General features: G+C 42.6%; 1 protein-coding gene across 1 annotated transcript in view; it reads right to left on the bottom strand.

Moving 5' to 3' along the window:
• The window catches only part of LOC104375197 (oxidative stress responsive kinase 1), a 170,277-nt gene that overhangs the window by 89,957 nt on the left and 59,288 nt on the right, over positions 1-21,032 (bottom strand). The window contains exons 5-7 of the mRNA XM_086614368.1: positions 20,424-20,479; positions 10,338-10,447; positions 6,793-6,894 (exon numbers count right to left, since the gene is read on the bottom strand). Of these exons, the coding sequence (XP_086470494.1) occupies positions 6,793-6,894; positions 10,338-10,447; positions 20,424-20,479 (268 nt within the window). The remainder of the gene's footprint in view (positions 1-6,792; positions 6,895-10,337; positions 10,448-20,423; positions 20,480-21,032) is intronic.

Genomic DNA, 21,032 nt, shown 5'->3' with positions numbered 1-21,032 from the left:
ATTCTGTTCATTCACAATGACCCATTGAACTCCCTCAGCGATGCTGGCCCTAAGTGAAACAGGCAATAAAGCTGTCACCATACCCATCATACTTCTGAAAAGTCCTCTCCACAGTTTCTGCACAGATCAGTTTAGGAAGTGTTTTCTTACCTTTGCTTTCGTGAAAAATTTGTGTCTTAAGAGTTCTGCTGCTGTCGGTCTGTCAATAAAAACAGATGCAGAAAAAGCAATTAGAAACGCTCCCTTTTGACACAATGGTCCTGCAGGTTGCTGCAGCTCGTTGCAACACAGCATCTCATAAGGGTATCGGTTTCTCTCTGCACAATTACCCTAAAACTCAATGTGTTCCAAGTAAATTCTACACCAGCAGCCTTTTAAACACTCAGTGTATTCTGATCAAAGCCTATTCCACTCAAAAACAGTGAATAACTCAGGGCAGGGGAGTGGAGAGGGAATTTGCTCCCATTTTGATGCTGAACCTGAGTCCCTTAGAGCCAGTTTGGTAGGATCACAAACCATTTGCTCAAAATTGAAACGAAGGATCATCACCGACAGCAGCAGTGCAGTACTTGCCGTGTGGCAAGTGACAGAGCTATTTCAGAGATATTGATTATGGATGGGTAATTAGCTCTATTAAACACAGGCAGGATGATCACCTTCACCTAAACAAAAAGGAGCAAGTCCAAATTACTTTCCCTTTTAAGTTAGACTTCAGAATAAATACCGAAACGTAAAAGACATCCCTTAGTTTAGAAGGAGCTTTCTGAAGACTCAGACCTACGTGAGAAGTACAGCTCACAGTACTCACAGCATTTCCCGCCTGCAGACTGTGCTTAAATAGTAGCAGAGTTTAATTAGTGACCTGCAAAGGTCATTCATCACAGAGCTTGCTTCACCTCAGACTACTCTGACAGCAAGTGAGCCCCTAAAATAACTAAAAAAGCAATTGCAGTAACTTCTCTTTTAGAACCCACACAACATGCAAAAGCATATCTGATTCTGCTAGTTGGCTTTTCACTGGGCCAACCTCTGCTCCTGTAGTCAGGGTGGTGGCAGTGGCTGCTTGTGGTGCTTGAGAAGAGAGAAGTGGCATGCCACGATTCAAATGTTGGACTGGATGACCTCTAAGGTCTTTTCCAACCTAGAAATCTATGAAATCTATGTTTCATTCTGATCAGCACACATTCTAACCTGCGTGGTTAGGATATGCTTTAGAAAGAAGAAAAAACATCCCGCTGTAAAAAAAAAACAACTATCAGCATTTATCAAGCACGTCCACTGGATTCATTAAGCATTGAAGTGTAAAGCTTGTGAGAAGAAAGAGATTCCATCTCATGATGCGGGAGAAAGCCCTTGTTTCCAGGATCCCATCACAAGAGGGAAACAGAAAACGTCTTAATATTATTTTACAAACAGACTTTCCCTTTTCAGAATTAGTTTGCCTACTGAGGGAAAAAAAGAAAACTAAGAGGTATAAAAACTGATCTGTGGGAATGCTTGTTGCTTTAGCTTTGCATTTTAAAGAATACTATTTTTAAATGTAGGAGAACACTCCTTTAAACAGCTTCATTGAGACTAACAAACGCTGACTGTCCCCTACAGAAACACGTCTGAGTTCTGTGTGACAGGCTGTGGGTTTTAAATCATGTCCACACCAGCCACAACCTCGTGCAGCTTTGAACAATGCCGTAAAATAATGATGCAACGCTATCCTGGGAACCACAACACGTGCACCACCCCCTCGGTAGTATTCCCAACATCACTGAGCAGTCAAGTTACTGTTACAAGGAAGACGGAACGTGTCCGCAGGTCACTTAAAGCAATCTGTATTGATGAAAACATGTTGGTTAAGCTTGCCAGTGTTTTTCTTGATTTTTTTTTTCCCCAAAACCAAATATTACTTATAATTAAGCAAGCCAAAAACTACACTGACAGCCTTCTTTGCACCGGTAAAATTTAAACACTTTACGAAGCTTGGCAAATAAACAGATATTGCCCAAAGTGGAATTTCTGATTTATAAACACCGAGCAGTTTGACTGGGAACAAAACACGAACCGCTGTCACCTGCTGGAGGTGGCGAAGGGGAGAAGGGCAGTATGCATGCAGTGGAGTGGGATGCTCATTAACCCAAACGGAAGATGTGTGCCCTGGCCAGGCATGATGCCAGACATTTATCCTTAAAAATAAGGACAGCCAAGAAAATTTGCTGCCACACAACAAGACTGCTGTGTTCATTGTAACTGAAAGGCTGAGAGGCAGAAAGCATACCAACTTTAAAAAATATGGAATACACTGAGTTTCGTGGCTTTGTTTTAGTTTTTTTATTTATTATTTTATTTTGGTGTTATCTTTTCTTACCTTTTTTCAGGGTCTTTTTGTAGGCACGATGAAATCATCTTCCTAAATGATTTCCCATATTTTCTTCAGCATTTCCTTATCTTGCACACCAGTCTCCAAAGAAGGAGGATCATTTTGTAGTGTCCAGCATTAAAACCTGAAAGAATTATGACTATTGGCAATGAGATTTTTCTTGGCCTTTGTCAGAGACAGATCTTGGGAACCAGTGCTATTTAATATCTTTGTTGGAGACACAGACAGTGGGATCGAGTGCACCCTCAGCAAGTTTGCAGATGACACCAAGCTGTGTGGTGTTGTGGACACGCTGGAGGGAAGGGATGCCATCCAGAGGGACCTTGACAGGCTGGAGAGGTGGGCCTGTAAGAACCTCATGAAGTTCAACAAGGCCAAGTGCAAGGTCCTGCACGTGGGTCGGGCAATCTCAAGCACAAGTACAGGCTGGGCGGGAGAATGGATTGAGAGCAGCCCTGAGGAAAAGGACTTGGGAGTGCTGGTGGGTGAGAAGCTCAACATGAGCCGGCAATGTGCACTGGCAGCCCAGAAAGAAAATCGTATCTTGGTCTGTATCAAAAGCAGTGTGGCCAGCAGGTCGAGGGAAGTGATTCTGCCCCTCTACTCAGCTCTCGTGAGACCCCACCTGGAATACTGTGTTCAGTTCTGGAGTCCCCAACACAAGAAGGACATGGAGTTACTGGAGCGAGTTCCAGAGGAGAGCCACGAAGATGATCCGAGGGCTGGAGCACCTCTGCTATGAAGACAGGCTGAGAGAGTTGGGGCTGTTCAGCCTGGAGAAGAGAAGGCTCCAGGGTGATCTTATAGCAGCTTTCCAGTACCTAAAGGGGGCCTACAGGAAAGCTGGAGAGGGGACTTTTTACAAGGGTGTGTAGTGACAGGACAAGAGGCAATGGCTTTAAACTGAAAGAGGGGAGATTTAGATTAGATATAAGGAAGAAATTTTTTACATTGAGAGTGGTGAGGCACTGGAACAGGTTGCCCAGAGAAGTTGTGGATGCCCCATCCCTGGAAGTGTTCAAGGCCAGGTTAGATGAGGCTTTGGGCAACCTGGTGTAGAGGAGGATTTCTCTGCCCATGGCAGGGGAATTGGAACTAGATGATCTTTAAGGTCCCTTCCAACCCTAACCATTCTATGATTCTAACACTATTTTAGACAAGCATTTTCTTCAAGCATCTGAGACAAGGACTGTTGCATCACAACAGCTCTCTGAGGGTTAGCCCGAGCTCAGACTGAAGTTTCTTACAATTCAGATTGCCTCCTTGCACTCACCAGACAGCAAAGACTCATCGACCTTTTCCTCAAGGCAATTACAGGGTCTCTCCTCTTCCCTCTACTTCCCACATTTACTAACTTTGTAGAAATAATTATTTCCGAAACCTTTACACCTCTGCATATTCTGTCAGCTAAGAGGTCCAAGACTCATACAACAGGATCTAGAGTTGCCTCCACCTCCTTGCCTTGGGAAGTCAGTCTAATTTATACCCAACAGTTTATGCTGCCATTTTCCATTGTGTCTCCTGGCCCATGGTACACAGTCTGTGGGCCAAGCAAAAGGTTGGAATGGGCTTTCAGGCCTGTTTGGTGGGATTAAAGGTGTAAGCATAGCAGAACTTCTACCAGCCTTCCTCATTTGAGAGGAGCAGTTGTGCAAGGCATTTGATTCAAAGGCTCTCTTTAGATCTCCCTGCAGCTATTTCTTAGCTAGAAATTAAATTAATGTAAAAGCAGAAGGGCAATATAAAAATACAAGGCTTCACTTTCATGTACCACTGCGACAGCAGGTGAAGACACTTCTCACACAAGAACCCATCAAGCCAAACTGATTATTTCCTTCACATCACTCAGATATTCTGAAGGAAAGGAAGAAAATTACTCATTTCCATTTTCACTTGTCACCTACATACAGATGAATATCTATTTTAGAAGAGGAAGCAGCACATAGTGCATTTGAAGAGCTTTCAACAGCTATATTGCTTAGGGCAACGAGAGCCCATCAATCTAGCTGAAATTACACAGCCCACGACAGAAACCCCTGCTTTTTTCCCCTCTCCTTGGAGGGTCACTTAATGCATGGGTCATTTTGCTGTGTAACAAAAACTAATCTGCAGAGAAACCCAATTGCATTCAGTAAATAAAACGCAGAAGTCCTCTGCAGGCTGCACACTGGAACTCATACCTAACATCACCGGAGACGCGCAATCGGAACCACCATGCGACAACACACAACACTAAGGAGGTGATCTTGTGTTCAAAGCTACAACCCGTGCATTCGAAACACAATAAACAGAAGCACAGTTTGCAGAGGCTACTGCAAAATGCTACCAATAACCAGAGCACAGAAGGAAGTATCAATGAAAATGGCAACACATTTCCCTGAACTCCTCGCTACTCTGCCACTATCACTATCATAAGTACAGGCTGGGCGGAGAATGGATTGAGAGCAGCCCTGAGGAAAAGGACTTGGAGTGCTGGTGGGTGAGAAGCTCAACATGAGCCGGCAATGTGCGCTGGCAGCCCAGAAAGCAAATTGTATCCTGGGCTGCATCCAAAGAAGCGTGGCCAGCAGGTCGAGGGATAGGATTCTGCCCCTCTGCTCTGCTCTCATGAGATCCCACCTGGAATACTGTGTTCAGCTCTGGAGTCCCCAACACAAGAAGGACATGGAGCTGCTGGAGCGAGTCCAGAGGAGGGCCACGAAGATGATCCGAGGGCTGGAGCACCTCTGCTATGAAGACAGGCTGAGAGAGTTGGGGCTGTTCAGCCTGGAGAAGAGAAGGCTCCAGGGTGATCTTATTGCAGCCTTCCAGGGAGCCTACAGGAAAGCTGGAGAGGGAGTTTTGACAAGGGCATGTAGTGATAGGAAAAGGGGCAATGGATTTAAACTGAAAGAGGGCAGATTTATATTAGATATAAGAAAAAAAATTTTCACTCAGAGAGTGGTGAGGCACTGGAACAGGTTGCCCAGAGAAGTTATGGATGCCCATCCCTGGAAGTGTTCAAGGCCAGGTTGGATGAGGCTTTGAGGAACCTGGTGTAGTGGAGGGTGTCCCTGCCCATGGCAGGGGAATTGGAACTAGATGATCTTTAAGGTTCCTTCCAACCCAAACCATTCTATGATTCTATGATCATTGATACGATACAAACTTTAATGGCGCTTCTAAACCACTCTGCTACTCAACAGTCCCTGCACAGAGATGACAAATCTTAAAATTAATCCTGTTGTACAAGAGTTAAACCAGTGCAAAATCCTGGCATTTAAAGCAATACATGGATGTGTCTGTTCTAATGAGTTAGGAGCTACTGGATTCCCAAATGCTATTGTAATTGTGGAGTGGGAGGGGACCTAAGATCTAGACCAGCTCCTAACGAGGTGGCACTCTGGCAGTTAAAATACTGAGAAAAGGAAAGCACACCCCATGATATGCCTAATATTGAGGGACTTGGTACCCATAGGTGTCACATCCCAGTTAACTAGTCTAACCATAAACTACGGGATTACTGGAAGGGTGCTCCACCTGCCCTCCTTTTTTCATTAGAGGGAGTATGTATCCCAAGAGTAGAAGCAAAGTGGCCTTCAGAAGTGTGGGCCAAAGGGGCTCAAAGTTTTGTGACCAGACAGGGCCTCATCAGATCTCACACAGGAGCTAAGGAAGATCTCAAAGCTCAGCAGAAAGGCTGGCTGCTTCAGACCTCAACTGGCAGGGTCAACTCTGTTAACTTTAAGATTTAGTCCCCTGAAAGAATAGCATGTTGGAAGCAGCTCCTGGTTCAAGAGTCAGGAAACAGGGAAAGTTAGCCAAACTATAAGGCAATCTGAAGTTCAAGGTATTTTAAAAAGATTTTTGAAGTGTAAGTGTTTAAACAAGAAATTCCTTCACCTAAACTTCAATAAAATATTAATGCTGCCAATACCACACCATTTCATGCTGCTGGCACACTTTCACGGGTTCAGTGACTGACAGGACCATGTTAACGTTAAACAAAATAAGACATTCTCTTGGATAACTGGTAAGAGGATTTCCAAGAAGTATCAAGAAGGATTATCAGTGCAGGAGAAGGAACGGCTTGCCATCCCAGTGTCACTGGATGCCATAACATATTCTGAATCATTATTTATAGCCCTAAAAACATCTGCTGCCTTCAGAGGCTCCAGGATTAAAACACACAGCACTCTCCTTAAGAATGGTGACCCTGGTGAGACTCAGGATCTAAATAAGAACTGCGCACAGTTCCAGATAATGCTGATTAAGTGGTGTATTTTTAAAATATGACTTCAGATGAATTCAAGAATATTGTGATCCACAAGTGCAAACTGAGAGGGCACACTCTTCAACGAAGCATGCTGGCCAAATTCTTGGAAAGACCCACGAAACACACTGATCCTTTATCTTGCACAAGTATCTGGAGACGTGCTCACCTTCATTGGTGGGTATTTATGGTAAGGAGCTGCCCCCGTAGCCAGTTCGATAGCAGTGATCCCAAAGCTCCAGATGTCTGCCTTGAAATCGTATCCTCTGACCTGAAAACATTAAATGTTAGCATGTGCCTCTTACTATCCTACACTACAGTCCCTTTCTTTAGCTTCTTATACATCCTGTCTCCCTTTCCTTCCTTCCCCTCGAATTTGGAAAGACCAGCACTATAGCGTTAGAGATGGAAAAACACTTTCTCCTTCCTCTCTCCCTAGTTCCTTACACCTTCAAGGAGGTGTTTTAGAATTCACAGTCTGATGAAAATTATGGCTGTGGACTGTGCAACTAGGATTGCTCTGCCAAGAACCTTTCCATGTGTAGAACAAGGGGCAATGGGTTAACTCAGGGTCCCACTTCTACACAAAGACACAGAGAGTCATTAAATAGTATAATGAAACTCTCGTAGTAATAGATGGACCGTTATCCCCTTGGGATGTATGTCTCACTACACTTTTAGTCAACCACTTAATCAATTTGACTGCAAACGTGCTGGATCCTGAAGCTTCAGTACACATCAGCTCAGTAAAAAGCCCCTCGTTCCTGTCCGCAGACTAGTTATTTCCCTCCACTAGTTACCAGTAGCTTCTGCACTTGACATTAAACAGACTTGTTCAGGAAATTTATAGCATTTACTTCCCCTCATGCACAGGAAAAAATATTTCATATGCCAAAGCAGTTACTTCCTCATTATCCTTAGGTAATATTTTGGCACTTGCTTTCTCCACTGCAGGGGAGAGACATTATGTACTAACTTCAAGAGCAACTACAAAAAAAAAAATCAAAGTGCTTTGGCTGCTTCGAATGGTTTGTATTTCCTCTCGCTAAACTATGGAAAAATGAATACTGAATCACAGCAAAGCTAATAGGGATATTGTGTTCAGCTAACCTAACGAGCTTGAGAAAGACACTCATTATGACGAAGCCAAAAACTGTCCCCCAAACTACCTTTAAGACGACCTTCAATTCTGGCAAACTAACAAAATCCCTCTTGCACTATTTATCACGTAACACTATAGTTGAACTGAAATTTATTATAGCGACAGGAGTTTGTATCTTGCACTAATTTCATCAGCTCTGCAGGCATCATTTTGATGAGCCTTATGAAGTGTCACAGTTTAGGGATGCCAAGATTATGAACAGATTTCAAGCCATTTAACTAAAGCACAGATATCTAACATAATTTAGAAGAACACTGTGCAGAAAGAAATATGCTGTAAGGGCAGATTTTTCCCCTCACGCTACATCTTGAGAATACTTTAGGATGTTTCTTAGCTTTATTTTTCAGTTAGTCTTGCAGCACACCCATACACTGTACAACCCCCCGTTCCCCACTGGGATTTTAACTGTATAGTGCTGGTTTCTTTTAATTATATCATATAATCCTGCTTGCAAATGAAAGCTACGAAGTTCAAAACTGTTAAGAGCAATGCATCTTGACATCTGTCCAACACATATTAGTCACCACCCTGTAGTTAGTTTACATCAACAACATTTATTTTTCTCATCAACTTTTTTTCCATAAATCTGCCACGTGAACGTACATTAGAAGACAATGCCAGGCTATCATGTATGAACATGCTAAAGGAACTGAATGATGCTGAAGTAAGCCAGAGGGAATTGGGTCGATAATATCTACATATGGAAGGTTAACCTACAACAACCCCTTCTTCCTTTTTCCCGGCTGGATATAGTGGCTCAGAGTGACACCTGCTGGAAGACAGCAAGATGGTCTAAATGGACATCGAAGGATTTCACATCAGCATCCAAAACACCTCCTTGCCATCTAATATCTGCAACAAGTTTATGTGCACAGCCTTCACGAAGTACTGGACTCCCTAGAAAAATCTGCCTCCTTCAGAAACACACCTATTGCATCAAAATTCCTCCTCTGTTACTAAAATCTTCATTTTCCTTTTCATTTCCCTCAATTTCATTTTTTAGCACCCTCCTTAAGATCTTTATTCCTGTTGTCCTGCGGATTGCAGCCACCCTAACCACAATGAGCCTGGAGCAGCACCTTAGGTCCTGGCCAGCCTGCTGTGCCCTGCACACCAGGACGGGACACAGAACCGAAAGGCAAGGGACAACTCTGCTCTGGTTTTGGACACACTGAATACTCTGTTCTTATTTATTTTTAAATCAATGTAACAAAAAAACCCAGAATATGACTGTGTAGCAGTTCAGAATCAAGTTCGCAAAGATGGCTCCTGACTCGGGGAGCATGCCTTGTACTCTCAGGAGGGTGCAGGAGTGCTGTTAACATGCCACTGAAAAGGCCAAACATGGAAAAACCCTTTCATCAATAGTATATTTAAGCTACTCCAAAACTATTTCAATCCCTCAAGAAGTTTTAGATATAGGAAAAAAAAAGCATTAAAGTTCTACCACTGTTTCAGCTGCGTTTCATGAGGGAGGGAGGGAGGGAGGGAGGGAGTATGTGGGGTCTCATTCAAGTTCCTCTTAAGTTTCAAAATATTTTATTGTGAACAGCAAGGAGAAAAGAAACAAAGTAAGTTTACTTTAATAAACAATATTTTCCCAAATATTTTTGTTAAAAAGATTTCTGGAAGGAAAAAGGAAAACAGAAAGCCATTTATAGTCAGCTGTATTTCTGCTTGGCACATCTGTCAAAAATCAAACTCTGAGCCCAGCCCTCTGTCAAACTGTTTTTGAGGGATGAGATTTATTTCAGGATGCTTATGGCACTGAAAATCAATGCAATAGACAGCTACTGTAAATGCCCTGTCAAGACTGTGGCATCATTTTGTTTGTGGCTCTTGCTCAGAAATTGTCAATGATATTTTACCCTTAAACAAAGCTTCCAGGTGGCCTTCATCAGAAGTCAAGCAGACAAAGCTTCCATAGTTTAGTCTAGAAGTAGTGGGAGGGCAAAAAGTGACATACCTCCACCCAACGGGAAGAAGTACGCCATCTTTTAGCTAATCAAAAGAGCAGAGGAGGAAGGGGGAGAGGCAAGCATTCCTCAGCATTTACTTGTAAGTCTGGTCACTCACAAGTCAAGAGAAACTAAAAACCTGAATAAAGTCAACTGCATTTATTTACTGTACTAACTCCCTACTCTGACACGGTGCAATTAGCTACCCCAAATTCTCCTGTTTGCAAATGCAGAAGAGCATGTTACCAAATTGTATATGTGCATATTTACCATGTGTGACACTACTTTTATTCTACCTCACGCTCACACGAGAGGGAGGGGCAGCTTAATAATCTTCATGCAACAGCTGAGCTGTCTCATCCTCACCTCAGGTAGGAGCTTGAACAGATGCAACAGGGCAAAAATCTACTGAACACCTACATTCCTTAGTAGAAAGCCTGCCTGCAATAGGGAAATCACAGCAAATCCTGTGGTTTTAATAAACCTTCCAGGATATCAAATTATCATCTTAGTTTGAAGTAAATATGGCCGCTGCTGACAACAGGGAACTCCAGGTGCAGATCAGCTCAGAGGACACTAGGAAAAACAATTCACCTGTTCCATAACTTCCGGTGCCATCCAGCAAGGTGTGCCCACAAAGGTTTTCCTGACTTTATTTCTGGTAATGTCACCACCAGTGGCCAGAAACGCACTAACGCCGAAGTCTGAAAAGAAAAGAAAACAAACCCAGATTTTATTAAGAACACATCCCGAGCGAACTGAAGGGTTGTCCCCCTTTCCCCTCCTATTCCCAGCCATCTATTGAGTAGGGTTACGCATGAGGAGTTTCCTAATGAACGAAGGATGATCTACAGTTAGCTACCAGTGCTGGTACGTGAACAGTTTGTGGTCCAGCACTCAATTACAGAGGAGAGCAGGGCTTTCAGCGCTGGCCGGCAGAGAGGAAAATTCCACTTTCCCTTACGGCCCAGTGGTCACATGGCAGCACACCCACGCTCCCCAGCAGAGCTGCCACTGCACAGACCTGCCCCTGACAGCCAGGGATTTATTTACATTTCTATACATACATAACCAGTGATAACTGCATTTCCATCAGCGTCCTGTTTGTATCTGCGGCAAGGAAGGCAGGAACATAAAAGTGACTCGATTTTGTAACATGTAACTGTCCTAACTGCAGACTGGAGGTATCAGCCCCTTCCTCTGAGTGCTTTATTACCAGAATAGGCTTTGCTTGGTAAACTTCCATCGCTGAGATGCTCAGTGCTTTACTAACCAGCACCACCATCCCAGAGGAAGCCTTGCACACAGGTATTGCACCCTGCACAGCATCACCCCCACCTGAAACGTCTTTCACAAGCTGAAGGATGCTCAAGGATGCCACAGCACTCATTGGTAATTATATTAACTTAAAGTAAATCGTTCTTTTACAGGAAAACTATGCTTTCAAAGATAACACCAATGTTTTATGTAATTAAGAATGACACAGAAAACAAGATCTGAGAACAGCAGCAGTAGTGTGCAGGGATAGCAATGGATTCAGTATGTTTGTTCAGAGAAGAGCATCACAAAAGATTGGCAACCAAGTCATTCGAGAGAAGATAGCAGACTTTCCTTGGAGAAAAAATAAAAAAAATCAGGTGACAGGGAAGCTGTAAACACAAAATTGTATTTCTTCACAATTTGCTCTAAACTACACTGCTTATGTATTACAGAATTATAGACCTGCAATGGGTCATTCTCCATAACTCAATTTTACCCACACATACCACCCCCCTCCCTTTTTAAACACAGTACAAGCAATCAAAATCTCGAATGCCATTTTTGAAATTAACAGGCTTGGAGATTAAGTCTCTGAAATTCAAGGGCTATTTCACATAAAAACGGAACATTGTTGACCACAACTGGTTTGAAAATTCTTGAAACTCAGCTGACATAGTTAACTGTAAATGCAAAAGTCTTACTCAGAGGAGCCACAGAGTTATACTCCACAGCTTAAGGATGTTATCCCTAAGGAATCAACCGCAACAAAAGATCCCTCTATAATTTGCAAGAATGGCATCCACATGAGGATAGTCCCAAGCTTCCCTCTGCATCACAGCAGCAGTGCAATGATCCCCTTCTCACCAGTCTTTCAATATTGAGAAACATCACTGAAATTACCACTCAGAAGAAGCTACTGAAAGCTTCCAGCTCACTTCGGTTAGAGGCTTCTAAGGACAGGAACTTATTGCTTGATCAAATACTAGACATGGAAAACTGAAAGTTGACATTAAAGAAAGCTGCACAGAAATCATAAGGCTAAAAGAAGCACTACCAAATGTCTACGATTAGGTTTCGGCTTCTTACAGATGCGCTGTCCTGTTCTCTTCCCTGTTCTCAGGGGCATCTTGTCTCCCTGCTAACCCTGAAGTTTTAGCATGTCTAGATGGATCACTATCCCCACCAGCACTGCAATTTGTATTTTTCTGGAAAGCCATTTTTTGCAACAACAGTGATTTTGCTTTGAGATCTCCCATGTGTGTATCCACCATCCTTGCTTTTCTCAGAAAACTGAAAGAGCTTCCTAAAAAGTTCAGAATAAAATTACTTGCACTTCACCACTCATTACGGGAAGTCTTGAAAGATCCCTTGTTCGAACACAAGGGCAATTAGAAGTTCTATTAAATAAGATAATACTGGTAGAAACTTGTCCAAGTGCCATCAGTGTATTATTGTGATGTGCTGTACTTGAACTTGTGTATCTTACCTCAAGTTTCCATGCCGTCATTTTGAGGGTAAAAGAAATGCCACTCAAAGCAAAGCATTCCAGCAGCAAAAACACAAGTCCTCCACACAGCACGCACAGCATTCACCACACTTCACATCAAACGTTGGTTTAGAAATTCCAGTTGGAAACTGTGCCCCTACATCTGCCATCTGAGGTCAGCAGAAAGCTTCAACAGAATTAAATTGTATTCTGTTACATGGTTGATTTATTCATTGTTTTCCCAATCAATTTCCCTCATTTCCAGCAGGCTAAAACAGGCACAAGCAGCCTCTGCTACTCTGCTGTAAGGAATGATTTTGAAACCATCTTCTCAAATGTCACCTTACTAACTTTACCCAAGTCCCAGCTATTAAGATAAGAACGTGCTCGCTCTCAGAAATATCTGTAAAGCAACAAAATAAAATCCTAACCACAAGTTGGGGATCTGTTCTCACTTCTGAGCAGTTGGTACAATCTGCATCCCATTTTGCCACTGCTAACTACCCTCAGAAAGGCTACAACAGAACTAGGTTGTTGCAAATGGATTTACCTCTAGAAAACAGGAAACATCAGGAAATTCAAGAGGTACGATAGCTCAGAAGTGTTTACATTTGTCCTCCTCTTCAGCAGCTTGTACTTTATATTGACTCACCACGGTGATAGCTGGAAAGGACGGCTCCACCCGAAACAGGGAGGAACTGTTAATGTTCAGACCTGGCTTGCAATACCAGTAACCACCACTGCTGGGAATCCAACGACTGTCAGATATTCTAAAGGAGCCCAAAAACTGCAGACTTCCAGCAGTCTGCTAGCCAACAGTCTCCAGGATGTCTGGATGCAAGCAGTAGGATCATTTTTTTAAATCATTGTTCCAAAGCAATGTAGAAGAGATTCATCTTGCTGGACCTGTTTCAGTGATATAAACCAAAGTCTTCTTTCAATAAAAAAAAACCTCCAGACTCCCATATCGCAGCAAAACCAATCCAGAATGGAAACGTCAATTCTGCCGATGCAGGCTCTGCAGAAAATATGGCCAATTTTGTCTTTTTCAGTAGAAACACCATGTGTTGCAAACCACACACCCTACAAAACGCTCTACAGCGGCAATGAAGTTGCAGGCTAGTGTTTGAAAAAGCATGGTATTAGGCAACAATTCCTGCTATTAAGGTATCCAAACTTGAAAACTATTCTGGCCACTCAGGAAACGTGAAAGCTGGAAGGAAAATCTCCTCTTGCTATTCTGCGTTGCAGAAACAAAGACCCAGTCTAAACAACTCACGGACACAAGAATGCTGTGGCAGGACCACATCACGACAGGCACCATTACTGGTGTGAACATAAGTTAAATTGTTTTATCCTAATCTAGAAGTCGGCTGTTAAAAACCACCTCTCCTTGGCCACCTCATATGTAACATTATCTTAAACCCAAAAAGCCCAAAGTATCTACTCCTGTAGGCAGCTACCATAAGGGAAAGAACACTGTGTGCTAATTAGGAGTCAGGACCAAAGCCTACTGACATCAGAAAGGCTCCTACAGAGTTTGGTGGATCTAGATGAGACTCTAAAAGAGCAGTTCCTAATGGGGGCAGAACAACAGAATAAACCAATCTTGACTTCAGACCACTTGGAGATGGTTATAACCTTGGGTATTATCCCTCCTCAAGCAAAAATAAAAGTAGTACTAAGCGGGTTTTTTTTTTCCACAGGTCACCTTCCTTCTTTTGTTCAGTTGTTCACCATCAGAAAATATCTGCAGTTGTACTTACCGTTTTTCTGCAAACCTTACACCTTTTAGAGCACTGAAGATGAATTAAGTCTGGCAGGAAGAGGAGAAAGGCACTGGTAAACAGCAGTTTTGTGCTGAGAACACAGCGAGTGGCAAGACACCAGACAAAAGGAAGATTAGTGAAGAACAAGAATCAGAAATTTTTTTCCTTTTAAAGACTATATGGTTATGCAATGGTATTGGATATGTAAATAAACACTTGTTCTCCCAAATTCTTATTTGGAAAGTGTGCTGGTTTTGGCTGGGGTAGAGTTAATTTTCTCCACAGTAGCTAGTATGAGGCTGGTTTGGATTTGTGATGGAAACAGTGTTGATAACACAGGGATGTTTTCATTACTGCTGGACAGAGCTTACACAGAGTCAAGTCCTTTTCTGCCTCTCACCCCATCCCATCAGTGAGGCTGGGGGGCACAAGAAGTTGAGAGGGGACACAGCCGGGACAGCTGACTCCAAATGACCAAAGGAATATTCCACCGTATGACATCATGTTCAGTTGGGGAAGGAGGAGGAAGGAGGGACCTTCAGAGTGATGGCATTTGCCTTCCCAAGTCACCATTACATGAGATGAACTCCTGCTTTCCTGGAGATGGCTGAGCACCTGCCTGCCAATGGGAAGTAGGGAACAAATTCCTTGTTTTGCTTTGCTTGTGTGCGCGGCTTTTGCTTTATCTATTGAAATGTCTTTATCTCAACCCACGAGTTTTCTCACTTCTACCCTCCGATTCTCTCCCCCATCCCACCATGGGCAGTGAGCAAGCAATTGTGTGGGGCTTAGCTGCCAGCTGGGGTTAAGCCACGACAGAAAGGTCCATCTCTGCAGTCACATTTCTAATCAATTCACATGTAGAACAGCAGCTTTACTACATCACAAGTTTGGCCTTTTTGCAATAATGTCAAGGCCCATAAAAGATGTATGAAATCCCTTTGCCGAGCAAACATAAAGATCGTATCTGAAACCGAGCCCAACAGCACGTTAACAAAGACATGCTAATACTGCACAAAGTAACTTAAGGATGACAAAGCCCAGACCAGGTGAAGCCACCACCGCTGGAGAAGTTCACAAGTGGTTTCAACAACCAAACACTGCAACATGTCTTCAGGAAACACAGATATGACAAGTGACACAAAGAAAAAGTTACTTCCCATCACGCTGCTGCAGGGGAGGCACCAAAAAGACTCCACTAAGCACAGAGAAAAATACTTTTGCCCCTTTTTCAAAAGAGAAGAGGCTCAGAGGTGTCCGTGATACAACACCAGCTGCTTGAGTCAGCCCTGCAATCAGCACTCCTCTCCTCGAGTCAGACTTGTGCCTTGCCCTTGTTAAAGCAACTTAATCTTCCAGAGTTAGAACTTCCTAAGGGAAAATGGGGGAATGACACTGCCTGCATCATAGCCCGATGTTTATGTAGAGCACTATTTTAGTGCAATGAATTAAGAGCAGTCAGGAACACAGCGAACCGGTGACAGGCTGGCATGGATTTGTGGAAAGTTACACAAATTCAGTTACACAAGTTTTGCCTGGCCTTAACTATCCTCATTTTATAAATAGATAAAGCGAGAGGGGTTCGGCAACTTGCCAGTATCAATTAGCAAGTCCTGAACGACTTGGTGAAACCTCAATCTTCTCCAACCGCTTGGCACCACGGCCTGCCCAGGACACAGCAGGCACACGGAGCGCCTCTTGAAGCACACGTTAATCATCTCGACTGGTTTTAAAACCTGAAGATACCACATCATTGTCCCTACAATGGGGAAAAAAAAAAAAAATCAAAAAAAAACAACGTCCCCCAAAAAAGGGACTTTCAGCCTTCAGTACACCCCTGCTTCTTCCTATTCGATCACGGAGGGGTGGGTGACAGTATTATTTAATATCCCAGTGTATAAAATCAGGGAAAAAAAGATTTAGTCTGCACTCAGTCTCAGTAGGATGCTAATATCGTGCCAGGGTTGGAGCACGGTTCGTACTGAGCACGTCTTGTGCACCCTGGGAGAGCTTCCCTCAACCTCTCCCATCCCTTCCCAGTCTATCAAGACTTTCACTTCATTTCACAATAATTTAATAGGGGCTGCACAATTAAATAAACTTGCTTTGCTTACTGTGAGAAGTCTCCTGGCTTATGCAGGAATATTGGTGCCGATGCAGTTTATGTTGACAGTGTTTTTACCCATGCAGCTTTTAAACTCCAGGGAACCAATAAATGCCAAGGCAAAGAGGTTTTATGCTCTGATTAAAAAAAAAATAAAAATATAATAATTGCCATGGAGAAGCTGGAACACAAAAGAATGTGGCTATCTCAATTTACATTGCAACCACCGTCAGCACGGCACAGAACAATGGTATCTGGGAAAGAGTCCTGCTCTCTCCAGAAGATAGATTAATTCAATGTGCAGGAAAACACTTCAAACTGAGAAAGCGATACTCTGAATTGTAACAGGCTCCAAAAACTTGGTGCCAAGCCACAAGCCCAAGCCCGAGCCCTTGGGGGAAGAAAAAAAAAAAAAAGAAAAAAGATGTTAAGAGAGAAGCAAACAGCCTCAGTTTAGGTCTCACTCGTCAGCTGGATCTGTTAAAGACGATTTTATACCTTGGTTTGGTGGATGCACATTTTGAAAGCAAAAGGAGCTACACAGCTAAAAACAGAGTCATGAGTGAAAACACCAAGTCCCAGGGCTTGGGAAGAGTCTGAAGCCCGGTGTTTGTGCAGGCCATTGGGGGAATTTTTACAATTCCTACTTCCAGCAAATGCCCCGAGCTCACAGATTTCTCCTGTCACTCCACCTGGGCCTGCCTCAGCTGGCACTGCTCCTACCAGCAGCTTTCCCACCCAACACAGCCACCAGCCCAGACTCACAAACAGAACCTGAGAAACATCCGTCATCGAGTTGCGTTTTCTGTTCAGCCTTAACAGAACTGCACAGTCCAAATTCATGAAAGAGGCTTTTAGTTTTCACTGGTTAGAAATGTATAATCCTGCAGCAAAATTACTGCCATGAATTCTACACAGTGAAAGTTTCCCAAGTAATTATATTCACTGACATGTGGAAATATAGCCTGGTAGTGGGGTTTCCTCCACGATAGGGTTGAGCTTTTTTTTAATATTACACCTTGAAAGAAGCTTTGTTTTTTTTTTCCCTAAAGGGTTTCCAGTTTGAGATTTACATTCCTTACATTTAAGATTTAAATTTCTTCTGAGACAAGAAATATGAACTGTGTCAAGCAGCATGAAACACACAGGAACATGAGGTTGCAAAGGCCAAACACTGAAACAGTCCTTTTTAATAACCATTCACGGGCAGTTTTGATAGAGGGATGGCAAAAGAGAAAGGAGTCATAAAAGAATTGAAGTCATTCTTTCCTGCTACACTATCTGCATTTTTTATGTACACCAAACCAGCTCCTTCAAGGGAGGTGCCCCATTCACTCTAACCCTCAGGCTTCATTCCACAGCTGATCAACCTTTTTTTTCCCCCCCTCACGGTGTAACTTTCCAGTGAAACTTAAACACATTTGTTTCATGGGAACGCAGTGATGTCATCCAGCTGATAATTGAAGCACTCTACGATCAACAGAATTATTCATAATATGCATTAATATTATTGTCAAAGGCAAGTGCTTTGATCGTGTTGAAACAAAACTCACTTTATTGAGATTGGTTTGCTTCCAGCATTTTTTCCTCCTCAAAAAATTTGCAAGAAATTTTGCTATTTCATCCTGGGTCAGGAGGAAAGGAAGCTTAAGTGTCAGAAATTCCCACAGAAACAAAATCTCATGTTATTGACCAGGTCAGGCTTTTCTCTAGTATTCAGTCATTCATTTATTTTCGTTTCTTTCAAGTAATCAGCTGCCTTTGCAGAAATGAAAGTGCTTCCTGCCACTGCGGTGAACTTGCTGACCTTGGTTGAGTTTAGTCACTCTGCTGTATCTCATTAAAGGTTACAGCCTGAGTCTTTTTGCAAGTTCAAAGAAAGAATTTGTAAAGAAGGAATCTTGAACATCTCGCAATGTTACTGGTGCAGGATATGCAGAGAGATGGATTTCATTATTTAAATGTTGCACCATATATAAAACCACTGGCACACAGTTTAGTCCAGGAGAATCCTCTGAAGTTTGTACAAGTAAGACTTTGAAGTTTGTACAAGTAAGACTAGTCAACCTTAAAACTACTTATCAAGAAAAAATTATTCAGCAGAAAAAAAATGAAAATACATGAACAGGTACCTATACCAGTAAGCCTTAATAAAAAAAGCCAAGCCCTGGCACTCTTGTGGCAAAGAAACACAAGCAGCTTTCTGCTAGGCTGGCAGAAACACTTGGAATAAGAGTGCATCGCTCTAATGCAAGAGCTATTTGCAGCCTCTCCCAGAACATAATCTAAAGCTCCATACGATTACAAATCCAAAATGTTACATCTTGGCCTCATTACAGCAAAAACTGTAGGATTTCACTGTATGAAGTTTGCTCCTTTGAGCTTTTTAGAAGCTACTCCCTACCTTCTATCAGCTCCCACACAGGATGAATTATTTACACCTCATTAGAAATATAACAACAGGCATTAAGAGTGCTGGGAGACTTAAAAAGAGAAAACTAAGTGACTTCAGGTTTTAAACAGAAGTCCTGCATTTTAGGTGTTATGTCCTGTAAAAGGGCTTATTGCCTTCTGCAGAGGGAGAAGAGCTATCTATAAAAAAAAAACTGTGCATTGCAATGTGTTCTGCCTCCTGGTGGAAAATCTACACCTTTCATTCCAAGATGTAAATCCAGGCATAAATATAGCAAAGGAGTCCGTACTCCTCAGCAACATGCACTTTTGCCTGACATGACAGTCATTGTCCCGCAGCTGCAAAGCTCTGTCCCTTAATCCCCAGCACACTGGCCTGACCCACTGCTGTGCCTCCACCAGCAGTACGGGCACTAAAAGAGACCTTATCACAAGCAGGTAGGGCTCTTTCCAATTAAATATGGGACTGAAAAAGTTAAACATGTACAAGGATGTTCACTGAGATAGCAGGACCAGATGTGAGCTCTGTCCTCCAGCTAGAGGTGGCACAAGGACTAGAAAGGCACCACGACTAGAAAGGCACCACGAGGTTCATGGGGAGAGCACAGTCGTGAGGGAGAAGACAGCCAGAGAAATCATACTCAGGATAGGAAAATAAGAGGAGGAAAAACAAGTCTCAAGTTCTAAATGTACTCTCTAAAAATTCTATCTTACTTAATACTCTATAATAGTAATAATTTTTGATTTCTGGAAAGAAGAGTGGAGTCTGTAGGAACATGTATGGAATAAAAGACCAGAAAAGTAGCATGGAAGGAGCCAAACCAGAAAACCACACACACCACACAACACTCTTTTCCACAGACACATGATCCATCTACACCAAGGACCATTTACAACATACCTGTGTGGATGCAGGTCTTGACAGCAGTGACTACAACAGAAGCCTCCTCCAGGACATCTGTACCACCTAAAGCAATTGTCTCAACAGTCTTCCCTCTCCTGTCCCTCAGTTTGCACAACTGCTTCCAAGACTTTCAGTTCATCCCAGTTTGGACTGGGTTAGGGCAATTGGTTAAACATGCACCCTGCTACTCAATTGAATTGAAGCAGACTAGGGAGCATCCACATGAGCAGTTCGACCAGCAGATCTCTGGTTAAGGCAAAGTTGCAAGTGACTTTTACCATCAGATATATCCATTTCCTTCTGATGAATCTATTCACTGTTCACCACAGTCCTTTTGGAAACCACCTCAGAGATGATAAAGCAGTGAGGTCTGTGCAGTCCACTTCCAACTTGCTGTTACAAAAATCTGACTAGCTTATGCCAAGAATTTTATCTAATCTATTGATTCTGACAACTTAACAGTCAAAGGATTTATTCATGCTGATTTTCATTATTCCTAAGGACAGTATTTTAAGACAACAAGACATAATAAACTCTGGGTTGTTTTGTTGTTGTTGTTGTTTTGGTTTGTGGTTTGTTTATTGTTGGGGTTTTTGGTGTTGTTGGTTTTGTTTTGTTTCTTTGTTTTAAGAACCACAGGGCTTTCTGAAGCTAACATTTTTATGTAGGTTTCTTCTTGATCATTAAGCCATCTCTTCGGATACAGTTATGCCTGAAGTTTACTCAAAGCTACCAGAAAAGTTACCTGCAATTTGCACCGAGCCATCTTCTCCAAGAAGAATATTTCCTGCTTTCACATCCCTGCAGAAAGATAAAACAGTAAGTGGAAATCATCAAATCTTTCCTTCAACCAACAAAAATACATGAAAAAGCTCATATTTTGTTTCTTGCATTAGCACCTCCTACTTCCAATCATGCAGAAACAGTAGGGACTTAACCACAATTTTAACTTCAGTAGAGAGACAAAGTGGTATTTGTATGATTTATAGCTAGTAGCATTTTAAGTACTAGGTATAGAAAAAAAAATTTTAAAAAAACTTATCAGAAGGTACGTTCAAAAATACAGGGAAAGTGATTTGTCCCAGGTTCTTAAGTTAACTAAAAATGTGAAAACAGAAACTAGCACTGGTCTGATACTCATGCACCCTTTTAGTGGGGGGAGACTTCAAAGACCGTGAGTTGGTCTGGTCTCACCACAGCTGAATGCGTCCTGTTCTTCCCAACCCCAAGTCTCTGCTCTCCGTCCCTGGAGTTCACCTCATTCCTCAGAAGACAGCCAGCCCCAAACGCTAGTGAAAATCCAGACAGAAGAAAAGTGTCATTTGCTCATGGCTTAATGAACCGAATCACATTA

This window comes from Tauraco erythrolophus, chromosome 7 (assembly GCF_009769465.1).
Source record: "Tauraco erythrolophus isolate bTauEry1 chromosome 7, bTauEry1.pri, whole genome shotgun sequence".
Classification (NCBI taxonomy): domain Eukaryota; kingdom Metazoa; phylum Chordata; class Aves; order Musophagiformes; family Musophagidae; genus Tauraco; species Tauraco erythrolophus.
This window is presented reverse-complemented; position numbering and strand designations above follow the sequence as displayed.